The sequence below is a fragment of the Rhinolophus ferrumequinum genome, chromosome 7 (genome assembly GCF_004115265.2).
Source record: "Rhinolophus ferrumequinum isolate MPI-CBG mRhiFer1 chromosome 7, mRhiFer1_v1.p, whole genome shotgun sequence".
NCBI lineage: Eukaryota > Metazoa > Chordata > Mammalia > Chiroptera > Rhinolophidae > Rhinolophus > Rhinolophus ferrumequinum.
In genome coordinates, this window is record NC_046290.1 from 62,134,963 (window position 1) to 62,157,836 (window position 22,874).

Below are 22,874 nucleotides of genomic sequence, written 5' to 3' on the forward strand. Positions count from 1 at the left end.
ATATCAGGTTTTAGTAGCAATAGTTCAGTCTGATGACTGAGCTATCAGTAGTATTTTCACATCGTAACAGTGTCCACAACGTTTCCCTGAAAGTCTTAAGCAACTTGACCTGGACAATCTGGACAACACACCGGAACTTGAATTTACTCCCTTCAGCACAAAAATGAACCAGAGACACTAGTGTAAATCAAAATGATAATTCTATGGCAGACAATCTTGCTAAACAGACTTTTATTCAAACCCTGAGAATGAAGAAATAAGTGAAATATACGCCTTTCTTTTAAATAATTTGATGTCTACTTTGCAAAGTAAATATATGAATTCAAGTAATTCCTTAATTTGGAAAGTGCTAACAATTATACTAAATGCAATATGCAAGACGGCAAAAAAAAAAGGCTGCGATTACTTTTGGGTTGGGTATGTGTGTGTTTATGTACTAGCATGCACATTTATTTTTGCACTGGTGCAGAGGGAAGGGAGGGAGGGTCAGGAAAAGTTTTACAAACGAGGGGATGTTAAGGTTAGGTAGTATTAGATATACAACAAGTAGTTGGTGAAGAATGCTTTAGAATTTGAACAGAATTTTGTAAAATGTCCAATAATATTAGATACTTCTCTATAATGTTCCATTTTAAGTGTTGAATCAACTATTATGAAAAGAATAGTTCATTCCAAATGTCTAAAAATGATTTTTTTTTTCCAGAACGGCTAAAGAAATGAGTCCAGAATATCCACTTCCTACCTCCCACCTCTGACCAGTGAAAAGGGAGGTGCCCCTTGCCACATAGGTTATTACTCTGTGTGGACAAAGCAATATCTTGGGCAGTGGCTGAACAAAAGGCAGGCAGACCATCTTCATTCCCTAGGCCAGGGCAAATCTGGGTGTGAAGCCAAAGGACACCTGGCAAGGTCAAAAACTCCTTAGAACGATTAGAACGATGGGTGGGAAAAAGCCCCGCACAACTGACTGGACTCCACGGGCTCATGTCAGTGGCTTTTTTATAGGATTACTGTGCCATGAACTGCACAGGGCAATAAACCAGATGGCTCCTGAACAGACAGAGGAACCATGTTTAGACCTTTAAATATAGCATTTGTTATGACTTATCTTTCAGAATTTTTGAAATATCTCAGGTCAACAGGCAACCAACCACTTGCTGCTCAATGGTTGCTATTGTTATTCAAACTATTAACTAGATTTAATACCGCTTAAAAGAAATATGTCAGATTTCTTGTTATGTAAATACATTTTAAATATATCCTTAAATTTTTAAAAAATATTTTCAGTTTTTGTTTCTTATAGTCTTCAAAGAAATATTTATTTTCTCTGATCTGGTCACAGGTCACTAGGTTCCTTTTCATGGGTTTCCCTATAAGAATGTCAGTTCGCCATACTTGTCAAAATTAAAAAAAAAAACACAAAAAGTATCACTCACTCCTTCATTTAACTAATATTTGGACACCCACCATGTGCCAGACATTGTGGATACAAAGATGAATATGAGAGGGTGACTATCTAATTAAGTATAAGACACAAGAGCACAAGCAAAAATTCCCAATATCGTGAAAACAGAGCTAATTAAGGATGAAATGAGATACATATACAAAATCTTAGCACTGTGTCTAGCACTTACCAAGCTCGCAAAACACAGTATCACGTACAATAAATCACTGATAATGTAAGCTCTACCGGTATATGATGATCCCAATGAAACAATACATTTCAGCCTATAGTGTCAGTCACCAAATGCGTACAGTTTCAGCTTACAGTTTCACCAAATACGTACTCAGTGCCTACTTTGTGCCAGGTACTGTGCTAAGCACTTGGGGACACGTCATGACAAAAATAGATACCAGGCCTCTCAAAACTTACATTCTAACAGGAGAGACAGCCAATAAACCATGACTAAGTAACTTATATAATAGATTACAAGGGACTAAGTGTGAAAGAAAAAGTAGAGCTGGGTAAGGGGAATGAGGGAGGGATGGGCAGGGTTGTCATTTTAATTAAGGTGGTGAAATATGCCTCTATGGAGATAATGTTAAATAAAATACTTAAAGTTCAGGAATTTAGCCCTGACTATATCTGGGTACAGGACATCGTAGGCAGAGGGAAGAGCCACTGTGAAGACTGAAAAGCAGCAGCACGCCTGGCATATTCTAAGAACAGCAAGGAGACCAGTGTGGCCAGAATGGAATTAAGTACAGGAAAGAGGGGCAGGAAATGGGATCAGAGAGGTAAGAGGCAGCTCTCCTATGATCATTGTCTAAGTAAAGCCAAATCTCAAGGTAAAGTCATTTAGTCCATTTATCCATCTAACAACTTTACTGAGTATCATATATGTTTGAGGCAACTTGTTAGGTGCTGCGGGGTCCAAAAGTGATTAACTCAAAATCTTTATAAAAAAGAAACTTACAATATTCCCACAAGAGAATAATTTATATTAAACCTTTTCTAGTAAAAACTCAAGTTGGGGTCATGGGAGAGGGAAATGTAAAGAAGGAAGGCATGTACATAGGGATAAGCACAGTTTTGTAAAATTTGAATGGCACCTCCTCACAAATTCTCCTACTTAAACTACCTTTTGGAAGATACTCCAACAGTTAACACTAATTACGTTCAGGACATCAAGGGTAGTATGACAACAGCTCTGAGGGCCATTCCAGAAAAAGAGTTCCAAAATCGCTTTGAAAGATGGATTAGGTGCTGGCATCAGTGCATAGCTTCCCAAGGAAAGTACTTCGAAGGTGACCATAGTGATATTGAGCAATAAGGTATGTAGTACTATCTCTAGGATGAGTTTGTGAACTTAATTGTCTGACTTGTATGCATGTATGTATGTATGTATATATATATGCATATATACATATATATACATATATGTGTGTGTATATATATATATATACACACACACATATATATATACACACATATATATACATATACACACGATTGTGTGCTTGTAGGACTATATATATCCATCTCTCCCAGATTGTCCAATTTGTTTGTGTATAGTTGCTCATAGCATTTTCTTAAATTTTGTTTGTATTTCTGTGGTGTCCGTTATCACTTCTCCTCTTTCATTTCTGATTTTATTTACCTGGGTACTTTCTTTTTCTTGATGAGTCTAGTGAAAGGTTTATCAATTTTGTTTATCTTCTCAAAAATCCACCTCTTGTTTTCACTGATCTGTTGCATTTTTTTTTTTTTTTAGCTTCTATTTTGTTTATTTCTACTCTGATCTTTATTATTTCCTTTTTGTACTCACTTTAGGCATTGTTTGCCATTCTTTTTCCAGTTCCCGTAGGTGTAAAGTTAGACTGTTTGACATCTTTCTTCTTTCTTTTGGTAGGCCTGCATTGCTATGAATTTCTCTCAAGGACACCATTCGCTGTGTCCCACAGATTTTGGGTCATTGTGTTTTCATTTCCATTTTTCTCAAGGTATCTTTTGATTTCTTCCTTGATCTCACTGTTGGCCCATTCATTACTTAGTAGCATGCTATTTAGCCTCCATGTGTTTGCGTGTTTTCCAGTTTTTTTTCTTGTCATTTATGTCTAGTTTCATTCCATTGTGGTCAGAGAAGATTCTTGATAATGATTTCAGTCTTCTTAAATTTACTGAGACTTTTCTGTGTTCTAACATGGTCTATTTGGAAGGTGTTCCATGTGCACTTGAAAATAATGTATATTCTGCTGCTTTAGGATGAAATACTCTAAAAATATCAATTAAATCCACCTGGTCTAATGTGTTATTTAAGGCTGCTATTTCCACATTGATTTTCTGTTTGGAGTATCTGTCCATTGGTGTCAGTGAGGTCTTAAAGTCTGCTACTATGATTGTGTTACTGTCAATCTCTACCTTTATGTTGGTCAATATTTGTTTTACATATGTAGGTGCCCTATGTTGGGTGCATAGATGTTTAGTAGGGTGATGTCCTCTTGTTCTGTTGATCCCTTTTATTATGTAATGTCCTTCTTCATCTTTTATTATAGTCTTCCTTTTAAAGTCTACCCCAGCTTTTCCATTTGTGTGAAATTTTCCTTTTCCATCCCTCTTCTCTCAGTCTATGTGTGTCTTTGGATTTGAGCTGGGTCTCTTGAAGACAGCATATGCATGGGTCTTGATTTCTTCTCCATTCAGCTTTTGATTGGAGCATTTAATTCATTTAAAGTGATTATTGATAAGTACATAGTTATTGACATTTTATTATTCATATTTTTGATCATTGTTCTTTCCTTTCTTCTGCTTAAAGAAGTCCTTTTAACATTTCTTGTAATATTGTTTGGTGGTAATAAATTCCTTTACCTTTTTCTTGTCTCAGGAGCTCTTAATCTCTCCTTCAATTTACAATGATAGTCTTGATGGGTCGAGTAGTCTTGGTTGTAGACTTTTTTTCCCCATTTCTTTGAATACTTCCTACCACTCCCTTCTGGCTTGCAAAGTTTCTGTTGAGAATTCACCTGACAGTCTTATGGGAGTTCCCTTGTAAGTAAGTAGTTGTCTTTCTCTTTCTGCTTTTAGGATTCTCTCTTTATCTTCATCATTCTAATTATAACGTGCCTTGGTGTGGGCCTATTTGGGTTCATCTTGTTTGGGACTCTCTGTACCTCCTGCGCTTGATTGTGTATTATTTCCTTCACCAGGTTAGGGAAGTTTTCAGTCATTATTTCTTCAAATAGGTTCTTGATCTTTTGCTCCCTCTCTTTTTCTTCTAGTACACTTCTATGATGTGAATGTTGTTACGCTTGCTGTATTTACCAAGTTTCCTTAAGCTATCTTCGTTTTTCATTTTTAAATTAGTTTTTCTCTTTGTTGTTCCAATTGGGTATTTTCTGCTACCATGTCCTCTAAATTGCTGATTTGAACCTCTGCTTCATCTAATATACTGTTGATTCCTTCCAGGGTATTCTTTATTACAATTATTGTATTCTTTATGTCTGACTGGTTCTTTTTTATGGTTTTCTATGTCCTTCTTTATGTTTACTATCTCTTTGTTGACATTCCCACTAAATTCTGTAGGCATTCTTATAACCAGTGTTTTAAACTCTGTCTCTGATAGATTGGTTGCTTCCATTTCATTTAGTTCTATTTTTGGAAGTTTCTCCTGTTTCTTTATTTGAGACAGGTTCCTTTATTTCCTCATTCTGGCTGCTTGCCTGTGTTTGCTTCTATGTATTAGGTAGATCTCCTATGTCTCTCAGTCTTCGCAGGATGGCCTTATGTAGGTATTCTGTATGGTCCAAGGACACCGTCTTCCTGATTTCTTGTGTGTGTGCTCCATGAGTGTCTGTTGTGTGTTGTGTGTATTCTCCTGCTGTAGTTGAGCTTTGATTGCTTTTGGTGTGTCAGTGGGTGTCACGATTCCCAGTCTGACTGACTGTGAAGATTGCCTATGCCCACAGTGATCTGTGTGGGGGCTGATCTCACAGAGGGGGAGCCTCCCCCACAGAGCATTGTGCCCGTTGAGATCACCCTAGGCTGTCTGCTTGTCAGGCTAACCAGGTAGTGTTCTGGTGTAGTCTGGAGCTGGCCTGTGTGTGTGTTGTTTCTGGTGTCTATCAGAAGTGACTCCTGTGCAGGCCAATTACAACCTTGCCTGTGACTGGCCCGGGGCTATCTTGTAGGAGCTACAAAGCTGTATATGGGTGGTTGCTGCCTGTGCTGGACGGAGGACATGTGGTGGTGGCCTTGCTGTTAACCAAGGCCAGCTGCAACCAGTGTTGAACCTGGCACAGCTTCACAAAAGGTCCAGGTCTCCCTAGGCCTGTTGCAAATTGCTAGCTGCCCATAAGGCTCAGCTGTCGAAAGAGCCTCGTTAAGTCCACGGGCTGGGGTGGTTGAGCCAGTGTTGAGAATGACTCCAGTGATGCAGAATTAGTAAGTGGGGCAGAGTCCTACGGATAAGGTGTGGCCAGTTGTTCTTACAAGGTTAATGCAGATTCAGTTTTCACACCAGTGCCTGGCCTGAGACCACTTTGCAAAACACCCTGAGAACACTGCAGCCATCCATTGCTTGCCTTGGACCCGCAGATCCCTGATAGCTGCTCAAGAGAGGGTGCGGCTCAAGTTGTGGCTCACTGTCAACCACCAAAAGTTCTCCAGGCCACCACGGGCCCTTTGCTGCTATAAAAGGCTTCTACAGTTAGTTTGTGGGGCAGGACCGGCCACCCAGGCGCTGGAATGCTCCTGGTGATACAGTACCAGCTGTGTGGGGTGGGACCCAGGGCATCAGCAAAGTTGTGTGCATGCATGGATTTTACCAGGTCAATGCTGCCTCAGATTTTGTCTTTTGCGGGAGAGTTCAACATAGGAAAGACGGCGCACTCCTATAAGCTACACGAGGCAGGCTCCACACAGGGAAAATGGCTCCTGTCCCTCCACCCCTCATCCTGAAGCCACACAAATCAGTCTTTCCCGGTAGGTCTCTAGCACCCCTTGAGGTGCCACCCCTCTACCAAAACCCAGGTGAGTGTTTGTAAGCAAGTTTATCTGCATGAGGTCCCTTTAAAAGGGTGGGTTTCCAGCCACCTTCCATCTCACCGAGATGAACGGACAGAGTCCTTGCTGATTTTCACTGCCAGATGCTGTGGGAACTCCTCTTCCCAGCATAAGACGCCTGGGCTGGGGTGTCCAGTGTCGGGTTGGGAACCCCTCCCTCTTCTGGGGGAACCTCTGTCACCAAAGTATCCCTTCCTGGTGTTCAACAACTATCTGTGGGTTTGGAGTCAGCCCGTTTCACATCTCTGCCTCTCCTACCAGTCTCGATGTGGCCTCTTCTTTATATCCTTAGTTATAGGGGTTCTGTTCAGCTAGTCTTCAGATGATTCCTGAGGTTGATTTTTCTGTAATTTATTTGTAATCTTGGTTTGATCCTGGGAGGCAGCAGGCATAGTGTTTACCTAATCTGCCATCTTAGACCTTCTCCCTCGGGTCAAAACCATTGTAAACATCAAGAATAAATAGCACTACATTACTGAAAATTGAAATATTACAATTTCCAGAAACATGTCAAAAACTTCTATCAAATTAATTCATTTAGTGTGCCAAAATTTTGAAGTGGTTTATAGAATTCAACAACCAAAAAATCATGTAAAAGAGTTTATACAAACAATTCATACAAAATTGAGTTTATCAAAATCTGAGATATCACATGCTGCCTTCACATTATACTACAAAGCTAAAGTAATCAAAACAATATGGCATTGGTGGAAAAAGATACACAGACAAATGGAACAGAACCGAGCCCAGATATAAACCCACACATACATGGGCAAATAATTTTCGACAAAGAAGCCAAAAACATACAATGAAGAAAGGAAAGTTTCTTTAATAAATGGTATTGAGAAAACTGGAAAGCCACATGCAAAAGAATGAAATAGAATAGATTGAAAAAGAAGAGACTGCTGACACCATACACAATAATTAACTCAAAAAGGATTAAGCACTTGAACATAAGACCCGAAACAATGAAATACATAGAAGAAAATGTAGGCACTAAACTTACAGACCTGGTTTCAGAGGGATTTTTGTGAATTTGACCCCAAAGACAAGGGAAGTAAAAGAAAAAAATAAATGAATGGGAATACATCAAACTACAAAGCTCTTGCACAGTAAAAAACAAACAAACCCATCAACAAAACAAAAAGGCAATCAACTGAATAGAAGATATTTGCAAATGATACCTCCAATAAGTGGTTAATATCCAAAACATATAAAGAACTCATAAAATTCAACAACAGAAAAACAATCTGATTAAAAAATGGGCAGAGGAACTGAACAGACAATTCTCTAAGGAAGACATACAGATGGTGAACAGATATATGAAAAGATGTTCAATATCACTAGTTATAAGGGAAATGCAAATCAAAAGCACAATGAGATATAACCTCACACTTGTTCGAATGGCTATTATCAATAAGACAAGAAATAACAATTGTTGGAGAGGCTGTGAAGAAAAGGGAATCCTCTCCCACTGCTGGTGGGAATGTAAATTGGAGCAGCCTCTATGGTAAAGAGTATGGAAGTTCATAAAAACATTAACAATAAAAACATATGACCCAGCGATCCCTCCACTGGGTATCTGCCTGAAAAATTTGAAAACACTTATTTGTAAAGATATATGTACCCATATGTTCATTGCATCATTATTCACAATAGCCAAGATATGGAAACAACCTAAATGTTTTGATTAATGATTGGATAAAGATGCGCTACATATATATAATGAAATACTATTTAGCCATAAATAAGATGAAATGTTGCCATTTGCGAGAACATGGATGGATCTTGAGACTATTGTATTAAGTGAAGTAAGTCAGGCAGAAAAGGACAAGAGCCATATGATCTCACTCATATGTGGGATATAAAACAAAACACAACAAATTAATCACAAAAACAAATATACAATTAAAAAAACCCTGACTCATAGATACAGATAACAAAATAGTGGTAACCAGAGGGGAAGGGGGCTTGGGGGAGCATGAAGGGGGTAAAGGGGGTCAAACATATGGTGATGGATGACTAGACTAGATAAGACTTTGGGTGGTGAGCACATAATACAGTATGCAGATGTCATATTATAAAGTTGTACACCTGGCATTTATATATTATTAACTAATGTTACCCCAATAAATTTAATAAAAATTAAAAGTTGAGGTTCTCAATGCAATAAGTAGGATTTAATTAAAAAAATGTATAAAGTAGTTCACAAATTTTAAAATTCAATGCCGTCTATAATAGAATATTTAAGTATCACACTTCTATTATTAATGCTATATTAATAGTAGTGAAAGGAACATTCAAGTCCCCACTGAAAAAGACATTTTCCCTTTCTCATACTTCTATAATGCAACATCTGAACTGCTTGGAAATACTTCACAATCTGCCTAATATCAGAGATGCTGATAAATATTTTGGCCTCCCCATGAGTTTGTGAGTGAGCTCTTTGGAGAATTAGGGATTCTGGCTTTTCTATCTCTATATCTCACAAAGTGCTAGAGCAAATATGACATTTTGTAACTAGTGCTCAACTTAATTGAAATGTGAAGAGATCCTTTCCAAGCTGGGTCACTCAACAGGATATATCTTCTTTAGTTTCAAGATACACTTGATATATTGGGTTGTTATCCTGGATAATTTCATGTGCCTTGCGTAGAAATTATGTTTTATTCCCTTCCCATCTTTTATCTTTAACATCTAGCACTTAGGACAGGGTACAAAATCAATGAAGCTGTACTAACAGAATGAAATCTATAACTGATATTATACATTTATAACACTAATAGTTATTTTAGGTATCTTGAAAGTGCCAAAATAAAATTTAAAAGTAAAGGCATTATGCAAACAATTAGGACACTTAGAGATAAACATCTCTATTTAATCCTATCACATTCAGTCATTACTTCCTAAATTTGCCATCTAGGTTTACCACCTAGAGATCTACCTCTTTTCAATGATATGACATCTAGTACTAGAAGGAATTCAAACCTGTTCTCAATCTGTGTTGGCAAATAAAAGAATGCAACTGACTATAATAATGTGTAAGTAAATAAATAAACATTTGTTGAGGGATCACTACTTATCAAACAGTAGGCAGGTGATCTTTATACAATTTCTGGGGTCAAATCTGGGGTAACATGTAAGAAAAAGAATGAACCTCCACATCATCTCTACTAGGGCTACCCCATAAGGCCATTAAGTCTCACACTACGCAACTCTAGGGGGTGCCAGATAAGAATTACGTCCTCTTAGAGTTGTGCAATGAAGCACTCCTGTCTTATACCATCCAAGCATGATTCCATCAGCTCTAAAAGGAACCACTGTTTTATGTACCATTAAGAAAAAAAAAATGTTGCCAATAATCCATGATATGCCATTAATTTTTAAGATGCATCCCCAATTCAGAAATGTTAAAATGTGATAAAAGGTTTTAAAATCAATGAAAAAAGACGATAATCTGAGTAATCTTCAATTGACTGAGCTATGTATGCACAAATAATAGCCTTTCTTTGATGGCATGATTATATATCCAGTCTGCACAAGAATTCTGAGGGAATTTTTTCACACTCCTGTGTGAAACCAAAACAAAGAACATTAGGAGTGAATGATGTATAGTTAATGTAATTCACATATAATGCACCAAGATTTTCAAATTTATATTCTTCCTCTTATCTTAAAATTGATTATGTTAGGGATAGTGTTCCAACTAACTTTTAGGTTCAAATCTAAATTACTTAATGACCACTTATCCCTTTCCCTGCTTAATAATCCTCTCTCTCTCTGTCTCGCTGTCTCTCTCTCTGTCTCTCTCTCTCTCCTCTCTCTCTCTCTCTTCACACAAACCCCTTCAATCCCATGTGCTGCTGAGACAAATCCTAGACAAGCCACTTCTGAATATGAATGGAGGGAAAAAACCTGATTCTAATATGAACACTGCAACAACAAGAATGGTTACTAGAAAACCTAGATGCCAGTATCAGCCTTGTCAATAATTATAGTGCAACCCTGAGCAAATTATATAATTTCTCTTAATCTCAGTTTCCCCATCTATATCTAGAAATAAACTAGTTGAACTTGGTACACCTCTAAAAAATACCTACCAAATTTCAGGTATTATCTTTTGGCACCACATTCTGGTAGAATCCTTCTCATATAAGTAATGTTCTTCTTAACAGTAAATGAATGTGGGCTGAATGAACTGTACACATACCTTTTAATATGGAAAAGATATGCCTCACTGCCAAAAATTTAGAACAGCAACATTTCAAACTACCTGAGTTCCTCTTCTCAATAACATAACTAAAAGAGGTTTTAGTTTTGATAGATTTACTTAATTTATCAATGTAAAATCTGAATTCTAATGTTAAACTTTATCTGGTGATTCAAAGTTTTCTGTGAAAATTTATTAACCCATTACATAGCCCTGGAAATTATTGGTATTATTGTTATTGCTTTGGTAGAAACACAAAACTTTGGCTCAGAACATTTAAAAGATTTTCTAAAGGAAAAATAGTGACTGTTAAAAAATGTCACTTTTCTCTTTATCACTTCCTAAGAGAGAAACAATTTTCTGGAATTTTAGACACCAAATTGGACATCTGGTATGCTATATTACAGCTTTTAGGAAAATAAATTCAGGTATAAGAACCATTTTGAGGACCAACAGAAATTAGAGAAAGTCTTGGTAGATGAACAGTTAAGATTAATATCCAAAGCTAATTTTGTCTTTTTCCTGGGTTCCCTAAATGATCCACTAATTACAACATATTAGCTATTATTTTTCAAGGGGAAAAAAGTCAATGTTTTCTTCTAGTATTTAATTAATAAAAATGACATTAAGAATAATGTTAATATTATATAAGTTTGAGATGGAATTGATACATATGGTGTTTTCAGCAGTAATTTCATGCTCTGGACAAGTAAACCTAAAATATACATAATTTTATAATATTTACAAATGCACATATATACAATCCACATTGAAATGAGATGACTCTATAATAGAAATATTCAAGTCACTAAATAAACGTGTCATATTGCCCCACTATGTTACCCAGGAGGTGCACACAGAAATGCTTACATCCATTGATAAAGCTACAGTATACAGATCTGAACACTGCAGTGGCTCTAAAACACCAAAGGGGATGGATCGGGTAGCAACATGCTGATGGCTGAGAACAGGTCTAAACTTACCTAAAGACGAGATGAAATCAGAGAAGAGATAAAAAAATGATCGCCTGCAATAAACAACACTTTTGAGTTAACTATGTTAGCTGATTCAGGCTTCCCCTCATCTCCACCTACGGTAACTCCAAACTAGTTAATACTTTGCAGTCAAGCAACTCACACATCTCAGATGAATAGTTTGGGACTGAGGCAAAAATAATGTGTGAGGGTGTCTTACTGCCAAGGAGAGAATGGGAGTCCTAGGTTCTGCTCTCAGTTTATCTATTCATTGCAACCTTCTAACAACAGTTTTTGAGCAAACTGTTGCATTATGGGAGATACTATTTGTCTTTTATCACAGCAATTGCCTTGCAATCCAAGAGCCATTTATCCATTCACTTAGGTATGTGTGTATGTATATATTATATACACACAAAGAAGAGAGATCTTAGAGAATTACCTGTAGATTCACTCTTGGCAGTAAAGCATAGTGGGGGGAAAACAGGCTTTGCAGTCAGAAAGACTTGGGATCAGATCTTGGTTTAGTTACTCCTATTAGGTATATGAGTAAGTCTATTTATACCTCTGAGTGTCATTTTACAAATCTATAAAGTCAGGGTAATAAATGACACAATTGTCAGGATTACACAAAGAAACAAACAACAGCTACTTCTAACTAGACAAATGGATACACAGGGCTCCAGCTACGGGGGGAGGGAGTTGGAGGCAGAGAGTTTTAAAATGTCCCTTCTTCCCAAGAAGGGGGTGGAAGTTGTGAAAATGCAAGGACTAACACTTATAATCAAAGCTAAATAGAAGCATGGTAATCTAATTGTAATTTAGACAGTTACTGTCACATGTTAATTTTAGAGAAGAAATAAGAGGAACCCAGTTCGGAGAACTAAGAGCATGGCTTCAAAAATGGAGAGAGACTCGTGGGCAGATGCAACTTAGATTGTACACCAAACATATTACAATAATTATAATTAACATTAATTGAGTGAATACTTTGTGGAAAAACCCTGCACACATGTGCCAGACACTAATACCTAGTTCTTAACCACTAGAGTAAGTCTAGCACAAAGTAAGGTAAACACAAAATAGGGAGACAGCGCTAGTAACAGAGAGACAGCACCAGTAAGGAACTAATAGAATATGGCAGTAAATTAGACCCCAGCTGGATGGCAGAGATAATGATTTGAGCTCTCCTGAGAAGCAAGAGGCCATCCATTTCACGGGGAAAGAGGACGATGCAAGTTGTAGTTGCTAAAATTCCAAAATGGACACATGACTCTCCAGGGCCTCCTACTATTAGGGAAAACCAGTCAGACAACAAATTCTAAATCCTCAAATTCCACTGGATTGGTCATGTTGACTGGCATCTTAGTTTCAGTACAGGAGGGTGGGGTGGAGAACAGGTGAAGCAGTCTACACACAGTGCTCCCTGAGTCCAGATGAGAGGAGTTAACAGTGGATAGGCCCAAATGCCTTGATAAAGCAGTCCTACTCTGTTCCAGTGTCTCTATTGCAGCTTAAATAGCTACTCATAGTATGGTAGTTTCATGTTGCCTAACACAGCAACTGAAAAATGGTTCTTTTTCTAATCATATGAACCGCTTTCTTCCATTTCTTCTTTCGTTGAACTCTAGAAAAGAGATGTAGACCAGTGGTTCTAGAAATGTGGTCTGCAAATCTCAGGGGGTTCCTGAGACCCTTTCAGGGAGTCCGTAAAATAATACTAACACATCATTTGTCTTTTCACTGTGTTGGCATTTGCATTAACAGTTAAAAAGCAATGGAGAATAAAAGTGCCTGTGACAGCATGGATCACAGCAGTGGTACCAAACTATACGAAGAGTCCTTGTATTCTTCACTGCCACACACTCAGATGAAAACAAAAAAGGCAAGTTCTCTTAAAAAATGTCAATGAAGCAGTAAAAATTACTTTTCTTAAATCTCAATTTCTGAGCATATGTCTGTTTAATATTCTGAATGTGAACTAGAAGGTATACATAAAGGACCTGCAAACCAAACTATGCTTTGATCGTTATCTGAAGGAAAAGTTGTTGAGCAATTGTTGAGTTGTGAGCCACAGGAGCCACATTTTTAATGGAACACTGTTTTTATTGTAAGACTGATAAACTATGATGATTCAGATTTCAGTATATGGAAGCCATTTTCCTGAAAATAAACAACGTAAACCTGACAATCCAAGAAAACAACTGTTTGTTGCTAATGATAAAAATTGAGCTTTCTTGCTAAAATTAAAGTTTTGAGAGACTTGCATCCTCCCTGATAAGCTTGATAGTTTCAATTCTTCAAAGCTTTGTAGATGAGATTGGTAGTAATATTAATAGAAAGGATTTTTCTGATACTACACAATAAAATATGTCAAACATTTGGAAGATCTGCATAACTCAGTGAAAACAATATTTTCCAAATGACCAACACATCATGTTATAAAATCATTCACGGGTAAAAGATCCATTCCAAGTATAACACAGACCAATGAATTTTCATGGAACAGAGTATGAAATACTCATTGATGTGTTTTAGATTTATGTAGCAACTAATTCTCTAAGAAACTACCTCTTGTTGAGTGTTGGTGTAGCATCAAAGAATATACACAACTTTCTGAAAAGGCTATTAAAATAATCCTTCCTTTTGCAATTGCATATCTACATGAGTCCAAATTTTCTTCAGGAATGTCAACAAAGATAATATATCACAAGACAGTGAATGCAGAAGCAGATACAGGAATTCAGCTGTCTTCTATTAAGCAAGGCATTAAAGAGCTTTTTTAAATGCTACACTTCTTACTATGTGTTTTTTTGTTTTAGAAAATATAGTTATTTCTCATAAAAATGTTACTTTTGCCATTATATAATGGTTTTATTATTATTTTAAAATATTTTTAGAAGTTTGTTTTAATTTTCTTTTTTTAAAAATATCAGTAGTTATAATCCCTATAAACAAAAACACTTTGTGACTTTAATAATGTTTAAGCATGTACAGAGGTTCTGAGACCTATAGGTTTGAGAAGCACTGACTATAAACCATTTGGTTAAGACTTCATTCGGCTGTAATTCTCCCCATATTTCCCAAGGAAAAGGGTGTAGGGAGAGAAGAGAAAGGAAAGAGGACATACTGAATAGTAGGTATTCCACTAGTTGTTTTCATATATGTTAATTTACCTCATTTATTCCTTACAACAGCCGAATGTTATGATTATCCCTATTTTACAGATGAAGAAACTGAAAGTCAGAGAAGAGTGGTGATTTGCCCGAAGTTACAGCTTGAAAGTGTCAGAATTAAGATTACAGCATGTATCTCTTTGATTCTGAACTTCTTATTCTTTCTACTACATCATATTTATAGCAGAATCGCCACATCAAAATTGGCCAATAGCCAATTCTAACCCATAAATGCAGAGATTTTGTAATTTCGTTCTAAATATCTAACTATTTTACTAATTTCTAATTCTTCATTTTTGGCTTGTTTTTAGCAAATCCAAAGAATGCTTGGTATTCTCAATAAAGGCTGTTATTTGGGTTTATAGAACATTGCATCAATTTTCTGAGTGTTGGCATATTTCATACTACACAGTATCACAGTTCTTTCAACCTCACGCTAGTCAATATCAAGGGGTAGATCTATATACTGCAAGTCTGTCTCTTTTGCTTCTTATGTTCATGTAAGCAAGCACTTCTTTAAATATACATTAATCAAATACCTATTAAAAATCCACTGTATTTTCCAGGATTTGGTAGCATGAAACATGAAAACACAAAGATTGATTTCTGATGATTTAAAACAGAATAATGACCCTTTTAATTCTAAAATTAAACAATTTTGTGGACAGGTTCTCTGAAATCAGGTTTGATCACAGTTTCCCTTTTAAATGAAAACCATAAAAGGAAGAAACTAAGTTATGCTTTAGTGAACATTAAATGATTATATTACTACTGCATTATTGAGCTTTCAGAAAATGCAGTAGTAGTGACAGTGACCTTCTCTTAGGGGCACACTCTTATCGGGTGGAAACCACTTATCTCCTGGCCTCATGGGGAACCACTTCAGCTAGAGTAACATTCTCTGTTGCTTTCCCCATCCTCGCCCTTTCTTTCCCACAGGCAGAGTGACTTGCCTGATTAGTACACTTGGGAGAAGACTCTGAGCATGTTTGACTCAGTCATTCTGGGCATCTTTCAAATGTACTTGCAGGAAGGATGCATTCCAGCTTGCTATGTGAAAGGTAAAGAGGATGTTTGGAGGATGGGCGAAAATTTGTTTTTTGGGGAAATACATTAAGAAGTCTAAATTCAGCCACAGATCTGAGCCAAATTTTCCAGTTGACACATATCAATTAGTAAAGCTGATGTTTTGATCTCCTTTTGTCTGATTCTTACGTCATATTGGTCACTGTTCCAAACTCAGGAAGGTAAGACAAGAATATTATTTTTGGTATCAAAAGGTATAAGAGCAGGTACCTTGAGAATTGGATTCCTTCTCAAAGGATTCTAAACTTGAGAAATGACAGGATATTATTGGCCCTGAATTCCCAAGACTATGTGCTAGATACTATGTTCACTTTACATATATTATCATCATTTCACTTTTCAGAGAAAACACTGAGGAGTAGGGAAGTTAACTTGTTTGAAATCACACTACATTAAATGGAAGAGCTGGTATTCAAACGCAGGCAGGTCTATCAGACTCTGAAGTTTTTTAATCTCACCTCCATACTATCTCTCAGCAATGGGTATGATTCTGAAAGTTATTCAGACACTAAAAACAGAAAATAAAAAGTTATTATAATTTTCCTTCAATGACTACAAGTTTTAAGTTCATTTGGAAAAATCTAAATGCCTCAGAATGTAGAAAATGTTTAAAATAGTAAATTCTTATTTTGATTATTAAGTTACTAGCTAAGCATATTATTCTTTCCTGTTTCCAGTTATATTTTAAAAGATTTTGAAAAGGGGAAAAAAAGGAAAGAAAGAAAAGATATAGCGTGATTGGCGTATTCCGTTTCTGAGGAAAGCAAAATCTAGTATGTACAGCAGCAGCCCCTGGTGGTTTAAGGGGAAAAATAATGTATCTATAATTATGGGGGTGGAAATATGTTTTTAAAAGAATATATGTACATATTTAGCCACTTGACTCAGTTCTCAACCCAACACATTAAAAAACAGATGCTTTAAAAATGATTTGTTGGCAGGATGCTTGTTAAAATTTTATCAGTTGCAATATTAAAATTCATTATGAATTAATTAACACATGATATAAAAATAAAATGTTTTTGTTTCATCGTTTTACAAAGTACTATAACCAGTGGTGATTAACACTGGAAATTTTGGGTATCTTAATATGTGTTGCTCAAAAGGAAACTAAATTTATAGGATTACCACTAAATTGATGACATTTTCTGTCTTCACTCTTGAATTCAGTTGGCAGATGTTTTCGAGAACAAAAAATTCTGTCTTATTACAAAACATATTAAGCAGGTTTTCCTGCCAGGCATGTCTGACATGATGTTTATTGCCTAGACCAAATCAATCCCCTTAATAAGCCATAATATATGCCAGAAAGTACATTAGTTCATATTTAAGGAAAGTTGCCACATGAAACAGTAAGTACTTTGATCTCTCAAGCTCTGCTCCTAATGCATTAGAAATGTGCAACATAATCCAATAATTAGTCATATCTATTTATACTCATTTAGTAACTAAAATATAATTATACTTTGGTAATCTTTAAAGTGTATACTGGATATGTGTAAAAATTTGAAAGGAGATTTTGGCCAGAGAAAAAGAAAATTCAAATACTTCAATATACTAGGAAAATAAAATGGTTCCAGAGATTAAACAATTATTGATTGTAATATAAATGAATTGAATTTGGTTGCTAAAACACTAGATAGAAATGACTCCAGTGGCATTAGCACAGAAAAGAGGTACAGGGAGAAGACAGGATATTTATTACTCTTCACCAATATTTTGGACATAACCCCAGTCAGAACATCCAAAACGTTATTTTTTAAAAGAAAGCTTCAGTTTATCAGAGTTGGCTGTTCCTGAACAACTACAAAAATTCACATGAATGCTGAAAATATCAGTCAAAAACTAGGCACAAAATATCTCGCATGTTAAGGAATAAGATTTTTGTGATGGATGTCAACAAGCAATCAATCCATAAATATTTGAGTATCTTCAATGTGTAATGGCGGGCACTGCCAAGATTCCTATTCTGTATATGTCGCCTCCGCTTTTGGATTTTGCCTTGTGTGGTCATATTATTTCCTTTCCCCTCTCCACTCCTAGCATTTATTATTTTTTTTAATGTTCTGGGTCTAATCCTTCTCCATTAGTTCCTATCACCACAGCCCACAACTAAGTCTCGTAAGAAGAATTATTCAAGCAGTTCCACCCCAGTATTACATAGATCAGCCTCAAGTCACTTTTGCCTATATTGCACCTATGTCAAGTTCTTTTAATTGAACTTCTTCCTTAGTTTGAGTATTGTCCTCTTATGCTTCAGTTTGATACCAGAATAATCCTCATTCCTCTGCTTCAGGTCACATTATCTAGGTATCTCTAGACTAAGTAAGGCCTGGTCTTTTTGCGTTGGTCTCCTTCCAGGGGGTTGGATTCTAAGTGTGTGGGATTAGTATCCGTTCCTGATTCTCTCACAGTATGCTCTGTACTATTGTAAAACCTAGCTCATATGTGCTTCTTTTTAAGGATTGACATGCAAAGCTGAAAGATCCCAGTGTTTGTGGGAAGATCTGGTGGAAAGGCCTGAAAGATAAATTGGTAATATTAATAATATTATGAAACAAAACCACAAGCAATATCTCAAGACAGCACAGGGTTGGGTCAATTCCATATAAGTACACCAATCACAATCATTTCCATGAGCCATAGTAAGGAGAGCTCACTGATCATGGGGAAAGGAAAAGGTGCGATATCAGTTTGGCACTACACCATGGAGAGAATTTGGGTTAAGAGAAAGAACAGGAAGGAAAGTTACAGATCCCATAAAGCGCCAAGTGTATATAGGGTGGAGCAAGTAGAGCAGCCTGGCTGTGTTCTTATCAGCAAGTGTGTGAAAAAGAAATAGTAGTAGGTCAGTATGAAATATTTCCATTTGCATCCATAATTTTAGCACCACAATAGTGTGTAGCTAAAAAGGAAAACAAGATATCCCACATTTATATATTCAGATGTAAATGGATAAATCAATCAAGTTATCAAATAAATCTTGACATACTTTTTATCATTAATTTAGGGAATGTATTCTCAGCCACTGGACTGGGTAAGAACCACCAATGTACTTTTGTTTGTTTGTATTTGTTTGTTTGTTTGAATGTTTCCTCATAGAAAATCAAGTGGCATACTCTAATAATGCAGGACATATTATAAAAAAAAGTAGTAGTTTGCGCTTTTAATCCTGGCTCCACCACATTATTTACCAAATAAAAATTTATTATGAAGGTCCTGCTCTACCAATACTTATTATGGAGGCTCTGTTCTAGGCGCTGGGTATGCAGCAGTGAGCAAAACAGACTTAAAACCCTGCCCTCATGAAGCTTAGAGTAACAGCTATGTGACCTTGGGAAAATTACTACATTTTGACCAACAGTCCCCCATTTGTAAAAGGAGATCAATGTTAGTGATCCTATTAAAAGAAAAAAATATATTTTAATATATAATACAGTTTTTATTTATTATTTATTTATACATTATAAATATATGACATAAAATTGTTTATAGATAGTTAATGTCTATTAAATGATAATGGGTCAAAAATCTACATAATCATCAGATATAGTTTACTATATCATATCATGATTTTATTTTAATTGGTTTGATTTTCATATTTCAGATACATATTTTGTTTTCAACCAGTTAGAACAATGTAGTAAAGAAGAAAGGGAATAAGAATGTACAGTAATTAGAAGTCCTGGTTTTAATACTTAGTTCTACCATTTATTAGTTATGTGACTGTAGACAAAAATGGACCATCTGTGCAGCAGTTTCCTTAACTATAAAATAAGTATGTCATTTTTGATCCACTTACCTCATAGGGTTGTTCTAAAGAACAAATAATCAATTTCAAATTGCAAATGTTTAAGAAGTACATAAATAAAAGTTAATTTATCCCCATCACATACCACGCTCTGTGCCTGAAATTTACAAATACTTGTGATTTGGAAATATGCAGAGGGGAGAAGAATGCCAGAAGTCACTTCTCAAGTGGATCTCAATCATCTAAGAATTAATGCACCTTACATAAAATGAAGCATTCTTCTCTTTCCTACTATAGGATCATGCCTTACTATATAGCAGTACGTTTGAAGACTATCAGCTTAGCTCTGTTATTTTGCACAGTTCTGGAAGATTTTAAAAGAAAGATCTTTATTAAGAAAAATAACATTTCATAACTAAGACTATCACGTATGAAGTTGTGTTATCTACATTAGCCTATTTTTGTCTTTTAGTGCTTTCAATGGGAATCTAGACTGATGAATGAAATGGGACAAGAAAGAAAGAGGCAAAATACATGGTAAGGAAAGACGTAAAAATGACAGAAGTGTAAAAGAGATGAAAGAATTAAAGAAAAATGATAAAGAGAAAGAGAATATATATTAACAATGAAGTAACATAAAAAGATTTTTTTCCCCTTGGTGTAAGAAAAAATTGATGCAGGAATAAACTAAACAGATGTGAAAAACAGAAAAAAGAAAACGCACACATACAAGAGAACACACACAAAAAAATCAAAGCGCAATAGTGACAAGATAAAGAGAAGAGATAAAACCTACAAGACAGATGTCACAAGTGGATGCTTAATCTGTACATATAATAGGCAAATAAAAGAAACTGTTTAAGAAGAAATAAATAAGAATATACAACATCACTTTTTGTGTGTGTTTTACACAGGCAAGTGACTACTCTCAATGATTTGTATATTTCCAAAAAAGAAAACTCATAAAGTTCATATTTGGAATCTGGATATCAGAGGTAATTTTTTAAAAACCCTGTCTGAAGATGGTAGTTGACAGTCTGGATCATGTAATAGGAAGCTGAGGACACTGCATAAAGGCGATGATGACCCTGATGCAGTCATAGGAAAACTGTAATTCAACTACAGTAGAACAAGCAAGCTACTTACTGACTTGAAGTCTAATAATTCTTTTTGCTTTTCAAATAATATATTAAATAATAAGATGTTTTCAGGAATTTAAATATTGCAAACTGCCAAACTTTTGCTTGACTCATTATTTGACGTGCTTTGGGTATTCTTGGTCAGGACACATATTTTTGGGTGTTGAGAATTTATATGCTGCTTTTACTACTGCTTACCTGTCATAACTTACTCAACAGACTGGGCTATAACCAAATGTCTTGAATGTTTGGAGTACAATTCCCCAAAATATAGAGATTATGCCTTGAATTAGAAGTATATTAAAGAAATAATTTTGAAAGCCAAGATTTTTTTTCATTAAAGGTGGTAAGAAATATTTTATTAATGAGCTTTTCAAGTAAATGTAAAAAGAACTCAAGTTGATAATCTCAAATTTTACTATTTTACAGTATAATTTATAAAATGTTAATTTGCTTGTTTAAATGTTCTGAATTACTCACTTTTAAAGAACATATCAATTTACTATTTTACTTACCCAGTAGCATTTTGACATGCTTAACTATTAAATGGTATTTCTAGCATCCATAATAAGGGCTAAGAAAAGTGCATGAGTCTGTCTCATAAATACATATAATGCACAGTGTGTGTATATATATATATATATATATATATATACATATATATATACACACACACACACACACACACTGTATGTATATATATACACACACACTGTGCATTATATATATATATGTGTGTTTATGTGTGTATATATATATATATATATATATATGCATATATATATATGTATCAAGCAGAATGTGTCAAAACGCAGATAAAATTGTTTGTGCCCACTACAGAATTCGAACTTGGGCAGTAGTGCTATAAGGATTTCATGCTGCTAGCATTACAAAGTGCAAAGGTTTAATTGGTAAGAAAAGAGCAAAGGACAAAGTCCCCTCATTACACTATCCCTAAATTATTCTAGCTTAAATGTTTATTAAGATATTAATTACTCTTCCTCCCTCCATCTGCCTTCAGAAGTTAAGCTGAGACACCGTAGATGGATGGTTGCTCGTAGGAAAACAATGCATTAAAACTATCACCACCCAAGATGAAGACTGATGTTTTGTATGGTGCATTATTAATTGCTTTTGAGACTTATATAAAATATCACACTGATATAAGAATACTGTGTTTGTAATTTTGAATAAAAAACAGAATACATTTCATTCATGTAGCAATGGAAAATGATTAAAAAATAAAGAATTAAGTTTCTTTTTAAAAATAAACAAAATAATGTATATGAAATAAAATATAAAGAAAATAATGAAGGAAAGTAATGATCTTACTTGTTACTTACTCTGATATACAACTGCATCATTTCCTTTTCTCTTTGAGGGTTACGGTACTTCTCATAGAAATCACGTCGCTTCTTTGTTTCTTTAGAGACTTTATCTTTTCTTTCCCGTTTTTCTGCTGGTTCATATGAACTATCAGAAGATGATTTTACACGTATCTTCGGCTTTTCAACCTCAATATAGTTTTCATTGGGATTCAGTACTATTACTCCATATCCTTCCTGTTTTGAAATCAAAGAAGACAGCATAATTTAATCGTAGAAACTATTTCAATTCATAAAAAAGTTCTTAAAATCCCATGTTATTTAGTATATTTGCATATTCATTAAAATATTCCATTATGCAAGATTATAGTTTTAATTTTTCTGAAAGCCATTTAAAATTGTTTGCCAATATTGTGTATGTAAATAAGCATAGATTATATATAATAACAAAAACACATACTTGTAACATGAAGATTATAAAGCTTAAGTTTTAAAAAAAGTACTTCAGATCTTCCAGAGCCTCAAAAATGATTGAAATAAATTATCAAATAAAAGTACACTTTCAAACCACATTAATATTTATAATATATACTTTGAGAAATTAACCTCTTTGAAATTGAAGTTTACAATTTAAACTGCATTTTGTTGGAGTTTCTTTCCTTTACATGTGATTTAATAAGCATTTTTATTTGCTTGAATGATAAAAAAGAA

The 22,874-nt window shown here is 35.2% G+C and overlaps 1 protein-coding gene across 4 annotated transcripts in view; it reads right to left on the reverse strand.

Annotated features, from left to right (window-relative positions):
• The window catches only part of FAM172A (family with sequence similarity 172 member A), a 396,509-nt gene that overhangs the window by 202,190 nt on the left and 171,445 nt on the right, over positions 1–22,874 (reverse strand). For all 4 annotated transcript variants that reach the window (XM_033110791.1, XM_033110793.1, XM_033110790.1 and 1 more), the window contains one exon: positions 22,182–22,400. In XM_033110791.1, coding sequence (XP_032966682.1) covers positions 22,182–22,400 — 219 coding nt within the window. The remainder of the gene's footprint in view (positions 1–22,181; positions 22,401–22,874) is intronic.